The sequence below is a fragment of the Phymastichus coffea genome, unplaced genomic scaffold, assembly GCF_024137745.1.
Source record: "Phymastichus coffea isolate CEN01 unplaced genomic scaffold, Cenicafe_Pcof_1.1 PCOF00127, whole genome shotgun sequence".
Taxonomy (NCBI): Eukaryota; Metazoa; Arthropoda; class Insecta; order Hymenoptera; family Eulophidae; genus Phymastichus; species Phymastichus coffea.
In genome coordinates this window covers 488,039-506,664 of record NW_026706938.1, presented here as the reverse complement: position 1 = coordinate 506,664, position 18,626 = coordinate 488,039, and the positions used below count along the sequence as shown (strand labels likewise).

At 32.8% G+C, this 18,626-nt stretch overlaps 4 protein-coding genes across 6 annotated transcripts; 1 reads left to right on the top strand and 3 right to left on the bottom strand.

Moving 5' to 3' along the window:
* Positions 1-35: 35 nt before the first annotated feature.
* Positions 36-2,178, bottom strand: LOC131671510 (5-hydroxytryptamine receptor 3A-like). Its single transcript, XM_058947980.1, has 7 exons — positions 1,798-2,178; positions 1,680-1,724; positions 1,487-1,596; positions 1,224-1,425; positions 821-1,004; positions 592-744; positions 36-429 (listed from the first exon to the last, which is right to left on the bottom strand). The coding sequence occupies exons 1-7, from the start codon at positions 2,035-2,037 to the stop codon at positions 59-61; spliced, it is 1,305 nt and encodes a 434-aa protein (XP_058803963.1). The 5' UTR covers positions 2,038-2,178; the 3' UTR covers positions 36-58.
* Position 2,179: 1 nt separating this feature from the next.
* Positions 2,180-6,870, bottom strand: LOC131671509 (neuronal acetylcholine receptor subunit alpha-2-like). 2 transcript variants are annotated; one of them, XM_058947979.1, is made up of 8 exons: positions 6,173-6,870; positions 4,417-4,583; positions 4,255-4,299; positions 4,068-4,177; positions 3,664-3,877; positions 3,419-3,596; positions 3,176-3,328; positions 2,180-2,972 (listed from the first exon to the last, which is right to left on the bottom strand). In XM_058947979.1, the coding sequence occupies exons 1-8, from the start codon at positions 6,273-6,275 to the stop codon at positions 2,608-2,610; spliced, it is 1,335 nt and encodes a 444-aa protein (XP_058803962.1). In that variant the 5' UTR covers positions 6,276-6,870; the 3' UTR covers positions 2,180-2,607. The 2 variants fall into 2 exon arrangements, with proteins under 2 accessions (XP_058803962.1, XP_058803961.1); XM_058947978.1 differs by having other exon boundaries at positions 4,255-4,583.
* A 1,765-nt stretch (positions 6,871-8,635) lies between these two features.
* LOC131671507 (transmembrane protein 214-B) lies at positions 8,636-16,007 on the top strand. The gene is made up of 9 exons (XM_058947977.1): positions 8,636-9,019; positions 9,516-9,715; positions 9,827-10,510; positions 10,578-10,788; positions 10,911-11,056; positions 15,094-15,226; positions 15,305-15,570; positions 15,646-15,797; positions 15,868-16,007. The coding sequence occupies exons 1-9, from the start codon at positions 8,893-8,895 to the stop codon at positions 15,992-15,994; spliced, it is 2,046 nt and encodes a 681-aa protein (XP_058803960.1). The 5' UTR covers positions 8,636-8,892; the 3' UTR covers positions 15,995-16,007.
* A 755-nt stretch (positions 16,008-16,762) lies between these two features.
* On the bottom strand, positions 16,763-18,284 carry LOC131671511 (deoxyribonuclease TATDN1). 2 transcript variants are annotated; one of them, XM_058947981.1, is made up of 5 exons: positions 18,143-18,284; positions 17,799-17,978; positions 17,325-17,718; positions 17,001-17,204; positions 16,763-16,899 (listed from the first exon to the last, which is right to left on the bottom strand). In XM_058947981.1, exons 1-5 carry the CDS (start codon positions 18,180-18,182, stop codon positions 16,794-16,796), a joined length of 924 nt encoding a protein of 307 aa, XP_058803964.1. In that variant the 5' UTR covers positions 18,183-18,284; the 3' UTR covers positions 16,763-16,793. The 2 variants fall into 2 exon arrangements, with proteins under 2 accessions (XP_058803964.1, XP_058803965.1); XM_058947982.1 differs by having other exon boundaries at positions 18,044-18,164.
* Between the last annotated feature and the right edge of the window lie 342 nt (positions 18,285-18,626).

Sequence of the window (18,626 nt, the reverse complement as noted above, 5' to 3'; positions counted from 1 at the left end):
TGTCAAATAAACATTTTCTTTTATGCTAGAATAAATTTTCCATAAATTAAATAATTTCTTATACAACACAAAAGTAACAACTAGTATCCTTACGAGGCAAATAAAGTGCCAGCATTATAAGGTAGGTAAAGAAAGTGGAAATGAAGGCAAACCATCCAAGTAGTAGTGTAACGTAGTTCCAAGTAGCATCATTTTTTTTGGTATTTACTAAATCAGCATTGTCATCGGCCGATACCTCCAGAAAAGCTGATGCTTTTGGATCGAGAATACTCAAAAGCAGAAGCTGTCCAACCTTACTTTGAAGCAAAAACGATGTACTCGAGCTCAGCCATTTCGGAGCAGGCGTGGTGAAGGTTCGTAATTCCCGCAATAAGACTGTCAATACCAAAGTGAATGCCACCAAGAGAAATGAAGTTTCATAAAATTTTACTGAAAAAGAAGCAGTTCTTTAGATTAAATTTCGTCACATTAATTTTATTCTAGTTTAAAAAAATATTTTTGTATATCTGTTAATTTATATATTAAATAAATAATTAGTTGATAGAAGAAATAGAAACTGCCATGATATGACATCGTAACAAAAATAATTACAAAGAGTTGGTAGAACTCCTCCGTTATATGGAATGCGAACGTATAGATCTTGAATGCAAAGTAAATGGCATAGGAAGCCTATGCATGCAACTATCATACGTTCCTCAGAATGACAATCCAACCATAGCACAATTAATGTCATAATCATTAAAACTGAAAAAGATTTTCAATGATCGTCAATTTCTTCTTTTTTCTACGTTCAACGAACAGCTACTTTTGCTATATTTACCAACAGCCGGAATGATGTAAACTATATCCACACCAGCTTCTCGTCTCTCTATAACAAAATTCATCTTGAACATACTGGCAGCAAAAGTATCATTCATCTTGTAATCCGTAGTTACCGACTGTATAGTCATGTCTAAAACTCTCCAGTCTTGATTTGGTGTGAAATCACTGTATATAAAATCGGGCTGTAAACAAATTTTTATATTTTTAATTTTCCTTTCACTCTTCATTTTTTAATAACTTAAATATAAGCTTCAAAGCTAGTAGAGTAAACCCACAAAAACATTGTGGGTTTACTCTGCCAGCTTTGAAGTTGATACTTAAGTCATTTTCATATTTTTCTATCTCATCCTTTTTGAAAGCATCATAGGATTATGAAAAAGAAAGCTATTGTAGCTGTTGACCTGCGGTTCTATAGTAATTTCGTCCATCGTGTAAGACCAAGAGCCTACTTCTATGGTACAATTTTGAACGTCATAAGGGTAATTGGTGTAATCGGAATCACAATGAGCTGAGTATTTGACTGGAGGTAAGCACAACACAGTTCCATCACTGCTCAATCCGCAACCGGTGGTCGGCAACGAACTGTCTTCGTCTACGTCACCCCTGTTCATGGATTACTGCATGAAAATTTGTCTGTTTATCAGATTAAATTGATCGTACAAACCCATTGTGCACGGTGATGTCGGGTATCCAGATATTGAAACTTGGCACATGCAAGTTACTTATCCCATCGAATGACGACGGATCCCATGTCAAATGAGGATCGGTCCAATTCTGTCAACGCTTTATTAAATTAATATTTGCACATGGTATAAATAATTGCATGCTATTCTTGACTGCAAATCTTTTGTACTCACCATTGCTACCCAACAGTGCACGTCAAGAGTATCCGTTAGGTCATCCTATTACACGCCCCAACGGTAATAACTCAATAATAACAGTTCTAATAAAATCAATTTAAAAATCGTAACTTACGTATTCGATAAATTTTGGCATTATCGCAATACCAACAAGAGTACTGTTCCTTTGCTTGGTAATAGGCTGCACGTCTGGGGCATAATCGCAAAACAAGTGCGACTTGAGCCGAAGCTCAGGCGATTGTCCCGAAATATCCTTGCATGCGGTTGCAAGTTCCCAACCATCACAACGAATAATTAAAATAAAAAAGGCCAAATTTGTTATGAAAATGTTGATGAATTTCATTCGAGCAAACATTCTGCGAGCTTAGTTAAAGACCGTTGAACCGTATGACTGTATGTGAGAACAAATTATGTCGGATTGACGAGGAACGCCCCGTGAAACTCGAAACTAGCGATACGCCACTAGGCTACCCGCCCCCCAACACATTCCAGGTTATTTCACGGTATTACATCTGTAAAATTGTTTTTTTTTGCCTGTCTACGTCTATTTTTTTGAATAGAGGTGCTGATAGCTCATTTAATTACAAACATCATAATAATCTTCTATTATATATCTTATTCTATTTTTTCAAAACTTTATTTCGTAGTAGTGAGCATCGAAATTTTCAAATAAGTCAAGGCTGTACAGTACAATTAGCAGCAATATTTATTAATAATTTTTGGAATATACAAACAGATGCGTCAATTTAATTTTAAGACGTTTTTAAATCGATTGTTTACAGCAATTATTGTTATAAACTCTTTTAGTCTAAAAGAAAACGTTGAATATAATAGAAAAAAATATTAATTTATTTAAGTCAATCACTCTTTACAAAAAAAAAATCGTTTTTAAGAAAAAAGTGAATACATTGCACAACAGTTCGTTCTAAGAGTTTGCGTACTTAGGCACAAGCAGTATAAGTAGCAGAAAATATGTGAAAGTTGTTGCGAAAAAAGCGATCCACTCGACGATAATCGCAAGTTTTCTCCAAGAGTCATCGTGTTTTTTTGTTACTGCAACATTCGCTGACTCAACTGTGTCTTCGGAATCGCGTTCAGCATTAGACAATTCAGCTTTGACATCGGCATTGTCAAGCAAGAGGAAGCGGCCTGCCCGATTGCTTGCCATAAATGTCACTGTGGAGACGATCCAGCCAGGTGCTGATGAATTTGCTACCTGGAGCTTGCGCAACAATGCCGTCACTATCATTGCAAAAGTAGCCAACACCATGGAATCCCGGTAGAACAATACTGTGGACAGAGTTAATCTTCTGTAATCTGTGCGCAATTGGTGAGAGAAAGCTGAACATTCGCGTGAAAGTGCAATTGACTATAAGTTTTCTTCCAAAATACAGAAAATAAAGAAGGTACATCAAAATGTATATGTAACCTAAGGCAATGATCAAACAGAATAGGTTTCTATATAAAATATTTAAATCGTCTATAAGCCTTACATATGTTTGGAGGTGAGATTCCGTTCGATGGTAACATCCAATGAAGATCATAGAGGCACAATATATGGCAGACAAAGTTGATTGAAGCAAGTGAGATTCTTTCGATGGATCTTGAATCCAACCAGAGCACTGTCAACGTAATTACCATCAAGACTGTAATGACATAGAGAGAAATTAGCACGCGAACAATGCATGAAACTGTTGATCGCTAAATAATGCTTAAAAATGGAATATGTAGTTTACCAACAGCTGGAGTAATGTAAACTGCATGCATCATTGGCGAATGTCTCTGAAGGTAAAAATTAGCAATCAATGTAGGAAATGTGTCATTTGGGCAGCAATTAAATGTTGGGCTGTACTTTTTCGATGTATAATTTGTAACCAACCACTGCTTGTGCCCCGTGAAACCTTTCATGCTTATCTGCAAAGCATCGTTCAAAATGTTTAGTATTGTACTAGTCCATTGAGCTTGCAACGACATAACTCACTCCTTTTTTGCGAAAATTGAGACTAATTTCTTCGCCGGTATGCGTCCAGGAGCCCATACGAATGCTGCATTTCTGTTTGTCGTAAGGCCAGTATGTGTAATCAGTATCACACTGAGTGGTATACCTCATTGTTGGCACACACGAAATAGTACCAGTACTGAACAATAGGCACATGGTATTCGGTACTCCTGTCTGCGAACGTTCTAAATCTCCTCTAAGCACATTTTTCGTTAAAGCAGCATTGTTGTTTCCCGTTCCCAGTTATATAACCAGTACACAGTTGTTTGATTTAATCCAATTATTGTAAGCATCAGTCATTAAAATAAAGAAAATCAATATTTGTCAATAATAAAATTAATTATTTGATTATGACTAATGTTGGAATACAAGAACTTATTACTTACGAGTTGTAAACCGAAAAATCTGGAACCCAGATTTCATCACTTTTCACTTTGATCTGGTTTACACCATCAAAATCTTCAGGCTTCCAAGTTAAATGTTCATCTTTCCAGTTCTACCGTGTAAATATTAAAAAAAAATTTTAAACAAATCTCCCTGCATTTAACATAAGTGTAACTGGTTTTTACGTACAATGAACACCCATGTATGAATGATGAAAGTACTACTTCTTTCGACCTGCAATAATAAGGCATAAATAATATTAATCGCTGAAATCTCATTACTGCATACAAGAACGTTAGCTATTAAATTTGCAATCATCTTAATACTGAAAGAAATTAAAAATACACTTACGAAGCCCATGAACTTTGGTGCAATCATGACACTGACATTCACAGCCTTATTATTTTCCGTAACTGGCCTTACCGAAACATCGTATTCGCAAAACAAATGTCTCTTAAGCCGCAGCGTGGGTGACTTAAGTCCAGCAGTGTTACAGTCTAAACTAGCACGACAAAACCCTAGCAATAAAACTACCAAAATCACAAAACAGAACATTTTTAATTTATTCAAGTTATTTTTGAACTATAGATCACAAAACATGAATGATAGATTTTAATTAGCTTCAACCGTACGCGAACCAGTCGCACGAAAACGATGTAGTGACCGCCGATGACGCCCCGTGAAACTCGATCTGCGGCACCTAGATATACGACTGGATGTGACGCCCCTTTAATTCTTACATAGGTATGTTGATCTATTTTTTCACACTTTATAAGTTTAACTTTTATGTTTATGTTCATTATTTTAGAAGAATGTCGAGCTGAATATATCAACTTATATTCCATCTGTGATACGACCATACTTAATCATTTTTAACTCTGCAGAAATACTAGATATCTAGATTGCTATAGTCATTCGAGGCATTTATTCTATCATATAAAACTACGATGGTGATTTGCTGAAAGATACTGAGGCTTACTGGTTTCTGTAAAAACTCAGCTTGCAATTGCTTCGTGGTTGTAAACCTATTCCCATTGGAGAAAACTTGGCCAACTTCATTGAACAACACAGACTCCACGTCGCAAACAACAAAAATGATCTTCCCACATTCTAAAAGGGACCAAAAAAATCGTATGTAGATGTAACCTTGTCCACTGGACAGATGGACTCGTCCCTTTATCAATGGAGGTTACTAGACGCAGAATTCAAAAGTGCCTACACAGTCATTTTGTTCACGTTCGACTCTCCGGCTGCCAAAGTCGAGCTCGTAAAAATAGGTCCGACGTGTTTCAATACGATCACAGCGGATTGAGACCAGTTTAACACTGAACTACAGAACCTTCGACGCGTAAAGCTGGCGAGTCTGCAGGCGCTAACAAACCCGGAAGAAGTGGAGCACATGGTAAATACACTCACTCAGGTTCTTACTGAAACCTGTGAGTTGACCATGCCAAGGAAAATTAGATTTAGAAAGTCCAACTCATGGTGTACAGAGGTTTAAATAGGCTAAAGCGTAGGGTCTTTCGAGCTAGGCGTGCATGCTAGGAGCTGTTGAATGTGAATCCTGCATGCCACTCACAAGTGCGCAAAGAGTATAGCGCTCTCCTGCGCGAATCCTCTCGCGCCGTGAGAAAAACCAGAAATGAATGCTGGAAAAACTACGCCCAATAGACGAATTAAAATAAAAATTGATTTCCGTCCGCACCGAAAATTAGATAAGAGTAGGGGTAGATCTCTCTCATCAATCCATGACAACCGACTTAATGGAGGGGTGAAAGAGGGTAAATAACGATGAGGAGATAATGTGAGGACGCTGCTAATTTTTTAATTTGCATATTGACCAATGACTGAAATTCGGAGGGTGCTACCGATGTCCGAATTAGCATATCTGCCAATAAAATGATTTATTCTAAGAAATAGGAGAAGTAAGAGATCTTTGATCACAGAGAGCCGTTGCTCGTCCATTTTGCTACTGGTAGTGAACTCAGCTGCACGCAGATCTTTTCTACGAGCTGGAATACTGAGCAAATTGGAATGAGAGAAACTCATCAGACTATAAGAAGTAAGTATATGTCAAGTGCCGCTCGTTTAGTGAAAATTAGGTTACCGAGCGTAATTCGTGGTGTTATATTGATTCCGCTGTGATGTGTGTGGATCCGTCGCCGTGTGAACAAAGTACTCCCAACTGAATCGCGTTGACTAATCGCCATTCTTCGACTAACTTAAGCGTAAGAGAATTTAGGATTTGGATAACTCGGTGAAGTGCTGCTCGCTGTCGAGAGTTAGGTGATCGTGCGCATAATTTGTCGCAGGTTTTGATTTGCCGGAACGGGTAGATCCGTTGCCGCCGCGCGTTAAGGCCCCGGTCCCATAGATACGTACGGATGCGGACGGATACGGACGCGAATCGCAACTCTAGTAACATCACTAAAAATATCTAGTTCGATTATTTAGTACCAACACTACCGGTAGTGAGCAAAAGTAACTGTTGTTTAAAACGTACCACATTTAATGTTCAAATGTCAGGTCTACAATTTACTTTTCAAATTCTCATGAATATTGCTTATTGATGAGTATGCTAATGTAAAAAAAGCTTTTGGGATGATTAATACATATCATTTATATATATTTTCTTCTTCTTCTCATATATTCAAGTACTTCCATAAAATTAAGGCCTAATTCCATTAATTGTAGTTGAAAGTCTATCAATTCTCTATCATTTGCCATCTTATAGACTGCAATAATGTAAAGGTTAGATAAGCGTTCATTAAATGTGGTACGTTCGGCGCTACAGTTTTAAACAACAGTTACTTTTGCTCACTAACGGTAGTGTTGGTACTAAATAATCGAACTAGATATTTTTAGTGATGTTACTAGAGTTGCGATTCGCGTATCCGTCCGCATCCGTACGTAGCTATGGGACCGGGGTCTAACTGTCGTAATGAACCGCGCTGAATATAGCCATTTTGACCGCCATGTACTCTAACGAGTGAATAAAGAAAAGTCAAGTTTACTTGGTATCGTTATTTTTGTCTTGCTGACCGACCCCCCCCCCCCCCCCCCCCCCGCATGCTAACTTTATTTTCAGCCGCGGACGGTTTGCAGTGAGAATTTAGTCGAATAATTCGGAATGTTTAGTAGTTGCACGCGCCCGAGATAAGGAGTTACTTCTCGAGCTGCCGGCACCCCAAGGACGTTGAGAGGGCGGAAAGCAAGCCATTGGAGCGGGCTAGAAAAATTAGCGTAAAACAAATCTCTTGCCCGCTCTGCACAGTCGCACAGCAGATAAACAGACCTATGCGCCGATTTCGGACCCTATTCCTGACGATCACCGTAACCAAGGAATAGCGGTCTGGCGCCCTTATAACCTAGTCGCAGTCGGAGAAACGAGTTACCAGGTATTGTGGCAGAAATATTTCGCGTGCGCGGCTTAGACATAATAGTTGGGCGATTCTGTCAAAAAACTTCCAACAGTTGACTTCAGGCCTCACAATTTTCGTAAAGCAGGAGCGAAAATTGTGAGGTTTGAAGTCAACTGCTGGAAGCTTTTTGACAGAATCGCCCAACCCTGGGGTTAAACACCCCGAAATCTTATAAAGCTATATAAACTATAAACTTATAAAGCAACCGTTTTAGCTAATTAGACTACGGAAATTACATGACTCTTCACCTATCTCCAAAATGTTAAACCCGATCCACTATTTCAGGCTTAAAATTACCTTGGGAGTATTCTACACTAGCCTCACACTTAGCATCCTCGCAGAATCAAACTTATACCGTCACTATCATATCGAAGAAAAATCCTAATCAGCAAATACGTAAACAAACTTTCAGATCTCTCCAAATGCATATAAGATAGAGATAAAGATTATAAATTTTCATCGAGATTCGGACATGAACACCATATATGTGAGGTTAAAGATATTGTAATAATGCAAATAAAAAGATTTGGCGTACATTGAAATTTATTGTAAATTGCAATAACTTCAAAAACTGCTAAATTTATCAAAGTCTATCTAAAATATAAATAAAGGATTATATTTCAATAAATTATATGATGATTTCAAACTGTAATGTTGGACTGAATAGCGTTCAAAAATGTGTTATTGATTGTACGTAAATTTAGAGAAGTAGAATTTATGTATATCAGTAAGAAGGTTTCTATATTTTCTTGCTAGTATCATTTGATTGAAATTTTGAATATTATACAGTTACTTGAATAAGCACATCAGTTCAAGATCAGAAAAGTTACACTGTTTTATTATATCATTACAATACAGAACTCGTTTATCACCTTGACTTTTTTATAAAAATTATAAAGGCTGTATTTAGGCTTTTTCCAAATTATCTTGGAATATCAAAGGTTATCGGAATCTCATTAGGTAATATTTATTTTATGCTAAAGTATTTTACAATGACTTGAATTGAAGCATAATATTATTACACTCGGTGAAATGAAACTTAGCGCCACCAACTGCAGCAAATATGACAAATCAAAAATCTCCATGAACCCCGTTGATAGATTTTCAATAAAAATTGTATAAAACTGTATTTCGAAATATATGAATTACAGATTTATATACTGCTTGCTTTTTAAGCTGATAACCGTTGAATTTTTTAAATGATAGGGTTTTATGCGTCAATATGAAAAACACTAGAATAATCGCCACGTAAACTTTCGAATAATGCTATAGTCTTAGCACTCAGCTGTGAGCGTATGTTTAACCTTAGAAGGATAAATTTCACTCTAATATTTTCGTTTTTTAATAAATATTTTAAATATTACATTGACTTTTTATAAATTTTGAACATTTTTTATTTTTCGTCATGTATGCTGGTGGGTGGGAAGTCGTTGGTAGAAATAAAAAAGACAAAAGTGTTGCAAAAACCGGTAAACTGACCAAAGCTGAGAAAAAGAAATTTATAGAAAATGCTCCAAAAGTTGAAGATTTTTGTAAGTTAAAAGTATTATTTTAATTCAGTTTCATTTATATAATCAAAGATATTTCAATTTAAATTTACCTTAGACCTTTTCAATTTTCTTTAAACGTTTTTTGCTATAAGTTAGTAATTATTATATTGCTCTCAATAGAACTTTTGAAAAAGATTTACCAAAAGATTTGTAAAACTAGACATCTTAAAAAATTAATTGTTAATAAATTATAGTACGACTTAAAAAACATTCTTTTAAAATTTCATGTTTATATTTTTTATTGTTAAGTTTATAAAAAAGTGTCAAACTTATCTGATAAGAATGATTGAAAGAAATTTTATTTATGAATTTTTATCAAGATTGTGTGTCTTATGCATATCTTTTTGAAACAACAAATTTTCTATAGTTGAGATAGATTTATTTAAATAATAAAATTATTATGATAATTATAATTTTTAAATTATGGAGTTTGCAATATGTTAGTGACTTATATTTAATGAAATTTTTCATTTCACAGTGCCGTTAGACCAAGTTAAATCTTTATATGAAAATTTAGATGGTAATAAAGAAAATAAGAAGCCTGCTAAAGAAAAAGAAAGTAAAACTAAGGAAAATGAAGAGAAAAAGAAGCAACAGAAGCAACAGCAAGTGGAAAAAAAGAAAGATGAACAATTAAAAGAAAAGCCACCAAGGTCTATTGAAGAAGCCCTTAATTTTGTAAGTTATAATTTTATATGAGCTATCAAAAACAAAACTGATGTTAAGTTCAGTATGTTTTAATGTCTTACAAATTAATTTTAACGTCTTAAAAAATTTTTCACCTTTTAGATCAATGTAACAGAAGTGCAAAATTTGCTAGCTACTAACCAAGCTAATTTCCCAGATGCACCACTGGTTTGGCTAAAAAGTCTTGTAGGTTTTTTGAATGCTAAAATTCCAGTAGAGAAAGATGATCCTATTTTTTCTGGCAGACCTGATGGATATCCTTTGAGTGTTGTTCCAAAGAGTTTGCGTGTTATTTTTGAAAAAGCGATTGATGCTGCAGGAGCTCAACATGCATGTCTTTTTTATGAATTTATTCTCACCGCATTCACTATGGAAATGACAAAAAATGTTCCTGTTGTGGGTTACAAAATATTTGTGCAGTTATTGGCTAAATATGACCCCACATTGGGTATGAACAACATACCCAAGCTAATTAGTATGAGGAACTCCTATCAAAACAGAAAGCCCATTGGCTTATCTTTACTTTGGTCTTATAACCAAAGCGGTAGAGAAAATTTAACAGTAGGTTTAACAGTCTGGCATGAGGTTATAGCTCCTATGCTTGAAACAAAAAACTATTCTAGCTATGTTATACAAATATTGGGTGATCTTATCTCATGGCACAGCAAAGATGAAAGACTCCGACCTGATTTATATTTTAATATATTTGATGATTTTTACTCAGGGAAACTGAATATTTCTTCATCAGTTATTAATGAAGGTGCTCCAAATCTTGAAAAACTGAGGGTATGAAATATATTCTGAAAATTATCCAATCTTTGTTAAAAAAATAATTTCAAAAATATTGTTGCAGTGTATTTTATTTCAAAATAAAAATATAAATCATCGGAAAATTTTCGAAACTTTGCTGACGAAAGTAACATCAAAAGCGTCAGATAATCAGAAAAACGAAGTTTTGAATGGGATTGTAAACTGCCTCGGTACCGATGATCGCTGCTTTACGTTATGGAAGTCTCTTTACATGAAAAATTTATACACATCTAGCATACTATTAACTCACATTGGTAAATATTCCATGACTTTCTAATCTTGATACAAATAGCATTAAATACTACAAGATACCATGATATTTTCGAGGATATTGCATTTTAGTCAAAATTAATAATTAGAATTATTTTATCAACAGATTCGAATTGGAATAAATTTAAGCCTTTCTTGAATATCAAACTTTTAACAGATATTCTTTTAGCTTTCCAATTATCTTATGAAAAGTCTAAAAAGGGTAAAGGAAAAGATGATAAATATCTCTATGCGTGTAAAGTCACGACCGTGGTAAGTTTAAAAATATGCTTACTAAATAATATTATTTTTAACACAATTGCAAGTGAATTTTGATAATTATTACAATTATAAATACCAACTGAATCATGAATGAAGTCGGGACAGTCTTGTGTTGATAAGATGTCCTCTGACTCGGTATGCAAGAACTAGAAGAAATGTTACCTTCTTTTGTTATAACTATAATACCTTGATACACTTATTGATATCAAATACCTCTCCAGTAATATTTCTTCTATGTATTTGCTGTGAACTTAAAATTTTTTTTGGTATGTACTAGTCTGTGTAACATTTATTTCATTGACATAAATATCAAAACATAAGTGGAAATGTGAATCGGCGATTCAGAAACAAGTTTGCATTTGGAAAAGTAAATATTTCAAAATATTTGCATTATGTAGATTTAACGGTGCTTACATTCTGAAGTACGTATGGTACCGTGCTTCTAATAGTTCCAATCCTTAATAAATCGGTTTAATCTTCATAATTTATTAAAACCCATTAAACCGTTTTAATTTGCAAAAAACGGCGTATTCTTCAATGGCTTTTTCAATGATCAGGTATTCATTTTTTATGAAAGATGAATATTTATCTGTGTATTTTTAGCGTAATCATAATAATTTGTTGACTGTATATATAAACATTACAACAATATTTCCATCGAGGTAAAAATTTACCTGTATGTGACCACGGTACATTGTACTATTAAAATCTATTAATAGTGTATATAATTTTTCATAGCTTATCAACTAGCATCTCCAATTTACAATATTGTAATATCTATAGGTGATATTATTTTTTTTCAGTATATACATTCTACAAGACTTAAAAATTTCAAAATACAATAGATTAACATTATTAATTGTACATTATGTTAAGATCTTTTAACGGTTGAGTGTTATTCTGTGTACATTTTCTTATAATATTTTCATGTTATAATCTAATTTATTGAAAATCTTTAGAGCTATAGTTTTATTATTTTATAGTTTAATTGTTTTATTAATCTTGTAATCAGACGAAAGTTGATCTCGCCTTCCATTTAAGATTTTTAATACTTTGTTTTGTACTTTTCGTAAGTATTATAGCGTGTTTTTATGTATGTACACTGTTCCATATAATAATTTCATATGTGCTGATGATTTGGAATACATCGTAGTATTTATTTTACTACGAGGTTAATATGGGTTTTCCATTTTAATCTGCTATCGAAAATGATTTTTTAATAAAGTTAGCCATATATTGGTATTTTTTAGTAGTTTATCAATTGCTTCATCTGCTTCCAGACATGTTTTTTATTTACTAATTATTACTATATCGTTTGCATATGACGACATTGTTTATTGAGGGAGCGAAATTGTTTAAGTAGCAAAAGTATGGTCCTAAAATAGTACCTTGTTCTTTGTTAGTACCTATATATTCTTTGTTACTACAGCGTGTATCAGTTTTTAAGATTTGTAATCTATTAAATAATTTTTCAATAATTGGTGCGGTAGTCCTCGGATTTCATAATATTCTTGTTTCTTTAAAATTATATCACTATCTACTGTATCAAACGCTTTTGCTGTAATGTTTCTATTTCCATTTAGTATTAAATTTGTGACATGAGTCAATGCATCTTTTATGCCTATACTTTTCTCAAGATTAAATTGTTTATTTGAGAATATATTTTTTTTATAAAAATTTGTATAATATGCAATGAATTATTTTTTCAAAAATGTTTGTAATATTCTACGTCAATAAGTAAGAAATACAATATAAAAAAAAGAAACGGCGTCTTCGGTGGTTTTTTACTTTGTAGACTTTGTAGATAAAGCTATAATAAAATCAAGCTGAATCGCGTTCTACTTGAAAAATAAATCAAATACATATTTTGAAATACTTTAATAAATAAAATAATTGACGCACCATTCGGCTGGATCACGATTGTGATTGGTTTCAATATTTTTACTTTTTCAAAAAATCAAAGAGAATCAAGTGTTATTTTCGATGATTTTTTTTCACGAAGATACTATACATTTATCATTGGAACTATCTCAAAAGCGAAAGAGATTTTTTAATTTTAGCACTTTTCAGATAGGCTTGATGAAACCATTGGCACCATCGCACTCTATGGAAAAAATATATTGAAAATATGTACATTTTAGCTGCCTTGAAAATTTGAAAAAATGATTGGTTATATACAAAAGACCCACGGAGAATCATCATTTTTTGTAAACTGAAATGAGTAATAATTTCTTAACTTTTAGTGATAATAAATCTATTTAAAAGTTAGGAGCGAAGTTATAAATAAATTGAGCAATAAGCGCGTTATGTGTATCTGAACATCTATCAGAACCTTAGATAAGATATAATTTTTGTAATTTTTGCTATAACAATCAATCAACGTAGATCAATACTTTTATCTGCACATAATCTTTTCGCATAGTTTGTGAGCTTACAGTGTTTTTCAATATTTAAAATATATTGATATGCTTTTACTCAATTTATGCATATATGGATGCATGGACCTGTAATGGTGAAAGAAATCAAATTGTAGTACGTAGTATTTTTATTGATATTGTGTTGCGCGCAATTATGATTATGTAATCGCATAGGTAGTTATGAAAACATATTTATGTGAGAAATAGATGTTTGCAAAATAAATTTTAGTAGAGTATATAATATATTATTAGGTGTTTATGTTGTATATAAAATTACAAACGAATTGATTAAGTGAAGTTGGCATTGCATAAACTGACATAAACCTAAAATGCAAAATAGTAGCGAATGGTAGTGGGTTGCGTGTGATTGGTTTTGATAAATGTATTTTTCTTTTTGTAATGTTTACATTTGATTGAGTTTACGGTGAATGTTGTATTGTAAGAATGTGTACAAACAAGTAATTTGTGGAACGTTACTAGTTCGATACCCTCTGAGATATTCGTTTGGCTGCATCGCAGTAAGCACGACCAGACGATAACACGGCTTTTTTTCCTCTTCTCTCTGCTTCTCTTCTTTTCATCTCTTTCGCGCGCACGCACTTTAGTGCATATATGCACTGTATTGCCGACAAGGACGGATGAGAAGCTGCGTCATCTTTTTCACGGTGCAGGTACAGTTGAAAATTTGACGACTTATTTTCTCGTTTGATTCTTGTAAAGCGTGGTTCGTGATAATTAAAGACCGGTTCTATTCGTCGATATTCGTCCCCTCGTTCGAAAGGCAGACCGTAATGGCGTCATCGTAATTTTCCCCCGCAAGGCAAACGCCAGTCCTCCCAACGCCTGTCTAGTGTCTGTGCTTGCTCGTTTATCTATCACATTCTCTCGCTGTACGAACAGTACATGAATCAATTCCAGCGAGGTTTGTTACACTGCTTTGAAAGTATACGTGCTTGCTTCGTTTAGTGTCCGACTCTTCGCATAAATATTCAAATCTACGTGTACGTTTAGCCTAAATTACCATTGGTTTTTCCAGTTTTCCATTGATTTGATACTGTTTCTCGTGCCTCCTGGCTGCGCCATCGATTTTTCTCACATAGTTCGGTTTGCGCGCGCGTCTCGCGCGCTCTCTCTCTCTCTTTCTGTAGGTCTATATATATATATATATATATATATATATATATATATATATATATATATATATATAGTATCTCTACTCCATTCAATTCTATTGCACTGCTATTAAATCCGTTGTACCTTTTTCCGTATTTGGGACTTTCCATTCGTGAATATTTAACCAAAAGAATTAATATTCTGTTGAATTCAGCGTACGTATTATCAACAGTAAGCTCTGTTCATTTTAAACCACATATAAGAAGTGAAATTCATAACTTTTAAGAGAAAGTGACGTTTTACTGTTGTTGCAAATCTAGAAAGACTATTGTTGAACTATATGCATTACTATTATAATCTTCAATATTTTATTTTTAATAATTAGATTTTACTTTATAATTATTATGCAGTGGCAGCAATTGTTAAAATCCTATATTTTGTAAATGCAAATGTGACATTAGCTGAAAAATAAATGCTTAGTTTCACATAAATTTTTAGGTACTAATCAAGAAGATGTCTTCAAAAAAATCTAGCAAAGGAGGGTTCCCATGGAAGACAGGATGCTTCTTATTATTGCTGTTTATTGGTGCTATTGTTGCCTATGATACGCATAAACATGGCTCCTTTGAAGGTGATTTGTCAATAAAATTACAATATTAAATATAAAATTGTATGTTATGCTTAAGCTAACATCAGTATATCTTTTTAGCAACAAATACTGCAAGATTTTTGAAGGATAGCGGAATATGTGCTTTTGTGCAAAAAACTTGGGTTTCTACAAAATTGTATGCTGATAAAGGACGTGGATATATAGAGTCAAGCTCACCAGAATATTATAAAGCTGTTATTGATTTTTCTAAACCTTATATTAAATTAGCTGAAGATGTTTATCTTGTTCTGAGTAAAATTTTTATAGAACTATATGACAATGTTTCAAATTATATAGTTATAACTAAACCACTAGTTCAACAGACAGTCAGTATTCTGTTTCTATTATAATAATACAAATGTTTTTATGTGATTGTTAATTGAAAAATGCTTTTTCTACAGATTGAACAATATGTTCCTGGTTTATTAGATTCATTACAAGAGGGAATTTTAAAAGGAATAGACAAATTGAAAGGTTATTCTGTGTTGATCACAGAGCAGATTGTTGAAAACTCTTTCAAAGCAACTAGGTGGCTGAAAACTAATGTTTTTATGTAAGTATAAAATTTGATGGTGAGATTTATTGTTTAAAGTGTCTTGTTGATTTTTATATTGTTATTACAGTGGCAAGTTAAGTCCTGAAAACTTACAAAATTATGCAAGTCAGGCAATTAACACAACACAAGCATTCGCTAGCCAAACATACAATTGGGTTTATGAAAAAGTGCAAACAATTTCCAAAGTTGATTAAGGAAAACTTTGAAAAATAAATACAACAATTCCAATTGTAACAAAACTCCTATACATCTAAAGTTTATAGAGCTGGAGTTTTTGTTGCATAATTTGACGGTCATGAATCAACGGCCATTTTACCTGTGATATTTGAAGAGGATGTATCTTGTATCTTTGATACACATTGCAATAGCATTGAAAAAAATTAGTTGCTTAACTATGATTTTTTGATAGTGGATACAAAATGGCAAGACAGTTTTGAATTTGACATCTTAGAATGACTGTTAAAGGAATTAGATGTATATCAAAGAAACTCTCTGACAATTTTTTTTGTATTATAAATGTATTTCTTTACAAATGGATTGAAAAGACGTAAAATAAATAATTTTTTTGTATAAAATGACTATAATATATTTAATTATCTTATTAAGAGCTATAGAAACTAAAACTTTAATAAATAACTTAAAAGAATAATTTAAACGTAAAAGTGAAATTAATTTATACATTATTACTGATAATAAAAGATAACGATTGTTTTGATAATCGACATGTGACAAAAAATAGACAAGAATATGTGTAGAAATTACATCGAAAGAGATCCTTCAAATATATTGAGGTTTACAATTCACGTCGGCACAACATATCGCATATGTGATGATGCACGATCATCTTGTAATTGCAAAAGCACTTCTACGAAGTCAATACTTTGTATTCCATCACTTTCAGTGTAAATTCAGTTTTGTATAATGCACATTTCGTTTGTATACAATAAGATGCACTTTTCATTGTACAAATATTTGCAGGCTTATAAATGCAATTTATAGCTCATAAGGAAAAAAAAGCTTCATAGTGTTCTTGTATATTTGATTACAAAGATATTCTTCTTCTTCATCTCTCACACTTGCAAGAACTTCCAATATTTGACTGTAAAAAAATTAAAGAAAATTTTTATAAATAATTCGAAGTTTTTTTCAAGTATTTCCGCATGTGAACTAATTTTCAAACACAGATGAAATAATCCTTACACAATATTTGAAGGCTCGTTTCGGCCTTTGACCATTTTATCTGGCTGCCATTTTTCCTTTTTGACTGAAGAAAATTGTGTTACTACATCTTTGGCTGAAGCATGTGTTGGCCTAATTTCGCACCATGGGCAATCTGTTTCTATCACAAGTCTGTCTGACGGTATTGTCGTAACAACAAAAAGATTTTCTTCAGTCTTGAGTGAACTAAAACATTTTAAAAATAAAATCTATGTCAGCAAGTTTTGATGTGAAATTTACAAACAATAGTTTAATTGGGAAGTAATTACAAATGTATTGAAGAAAGAAAATATTGTTCATATTTACCATCCATTTATTCCTATGTATAGTCCTAATTGTAACATACTGTAGGCATCTTCGGTATTTCCATCAAAAGAGTGAACAACACCTGCTGTCAATCTTTCTTTGTGTTCTCTCAGAATACGTACAAAATCATCTGCTGCATTTCGACAATGTAGAAACATAGGTAATTTGAGTCTTGAACATAAAGACAGTTGCATTTCAAAGTATTTTTTCTGAGTTTCTTTAGAGCAAAATTGAAGTCTATCATAGTCAAGACCCATTTCTCCTATTGCTATAACTTTATCTTTATTGTTCAAAGCTAATTCACACAGTGCATCTAAATAAGCTTCTGGATCACCTGATTCTTCAAATTCATTACATCTTGTTGGGTGGCAACCTACCGTTGAAAATAATCTATCTGTAAAATGGAAAAATAGATGAATTATTTATTAAAAAGAATCTATTATTGTATATAAAATTCATCATTGATAAACAAACCATCAGTTTTTGCAATTTCTAAAGCTTTTTTGCTTTCTTCCAAACTGCCAGCAGTAATAATAATTTTTGAGAGATTGTTGTTCCAACTGCGCTCTAATACTTTGTCAAGATCTGGTTGATGCTTTTGGATACCATTATAAATACCCTGGTACATAGGATCTGTTAAATTAGCTCCAATGTCTGACAAAAAGAAGTGTTTTTTTATTATTGCATTTTACTTTAGCAAATATTATGGCAACACATACATTATAAATTTCTTGAATTTAACCTCAAAAATAAACTGATTTATTATAGCTGTATGATAAAATATGGAAAATAAAAAGGGTTATATCAATTAATTTTACCTATAAACTTCCTCAAATTGATCATTGTCTTTCTTATCATAAAAAAGTGTCACTATTAAACAATTCGGAAATAGATCGCCACTTTGCTATTATAGATAGGGGGCGTCCTAAAAAAGGTTGCAGGCAGCAGGTGTTTAAGAGAAAAATGTAGTTTACCCTCGTTCGATCGTCAGGTAAACAAATCCAATGAACGATTGTATATACATAAATACACTATCTTGAATTTTTGAATTTAGTCTTAGAGATAGATATATTCATCTCTCTCAGATAATATTAATAATTTTTTTTATGATACATTTAAAAATATACTAATATTAGTAAATGGTAGAAAAATTATCGATAATCCTGTCACTGTTATTAATTACAAGAATTTCAACTACAAATTTATTAAAAACTATTAATTTTTAAATATGGAATATATAAAATTTTTAAAAAATAAGGAAACTGAAAGTCACCAAAAAAATAATGACAGAAAAAAATTACA

Coding starts and splice junctions, on each gene's coding strand:
- LOC131671510 (XM_058947980.1), bottom strand. CDS start 2,037: ATGTTTGCTCGAATGAAATTCATCAACATTTTCATAACAAATTTGGCC. Junction 1,426..1,486: donor GACATCACCGTGCACAATGG/GTTTGTACGATC, acceptor ATCCATGAACAG/GGGTGACGTAGACGAAGACA. Junction 1,005..1,223: donor AAATTACTATAGAACCGCAG/GTCAACAGCTAC, acceptor ATTTGTTTACAG/CCCGATTTTATATACAGTGA.
- LOC131671509 (XM_058947978.1), bottom strand. CDS start 6,275: ATGGCGATTAGTCAACGCGATTCAGTTGGGAGTACTTTGTTCACACGG. Junction 4,178..4,254: donor TTCATACATGGGTGTTCATT/GTACGTAAAAAC, acceptor TTTACACGGTAG/AACTGGAAAGATGAACATTT. Junction 3,329..3,418: donor TTACATTACTCCAGCTGTTG/GTAAACTACATA, acceptor ATGTCATTACAG/TCTTGATGGTAATTACGTTG.
- LOC131671507 (XM_058947977.1), top strand. CDS start 8,893: ATGTATGCTGGTGGGTGGGAAGTCGTTGGTAGAAATAAAAAAGACAAA. Junction 10,789..10,910: donor CATACTATTAACTCACATTG/GTAAATATTCCA, acceptor TTTTATCAACAG/ATTCGAATTGGAATAAATTT. Junction 15,571..15,645: donor AACCACTAGTTCAACAGACA/GTCAGTATTCTG, acceptor CTTTTTCTACAG/ATTGAACAATATGTTCCTGG.
- LOC131671511 (XM_058947981.1), bottom strand. CDS start 18,182: ATGATAAGAAAGACAATGATCAATTTGAGGAAGTTTATAG. Junction 17,979..18,142: donor CAATTTGAGGAAGTTTATAG/GTAAAATTAATT, acceptor TCTTTTTGTCAG/ACATTGGAGCTAATTTAACA. Junction 17,719..17,798: donor AGAAATTGCAAAAACTGATG/GTTTGTTTATCA, acceptor TCCATTTTACAG/ATAGATTATTTTCAACGGTA.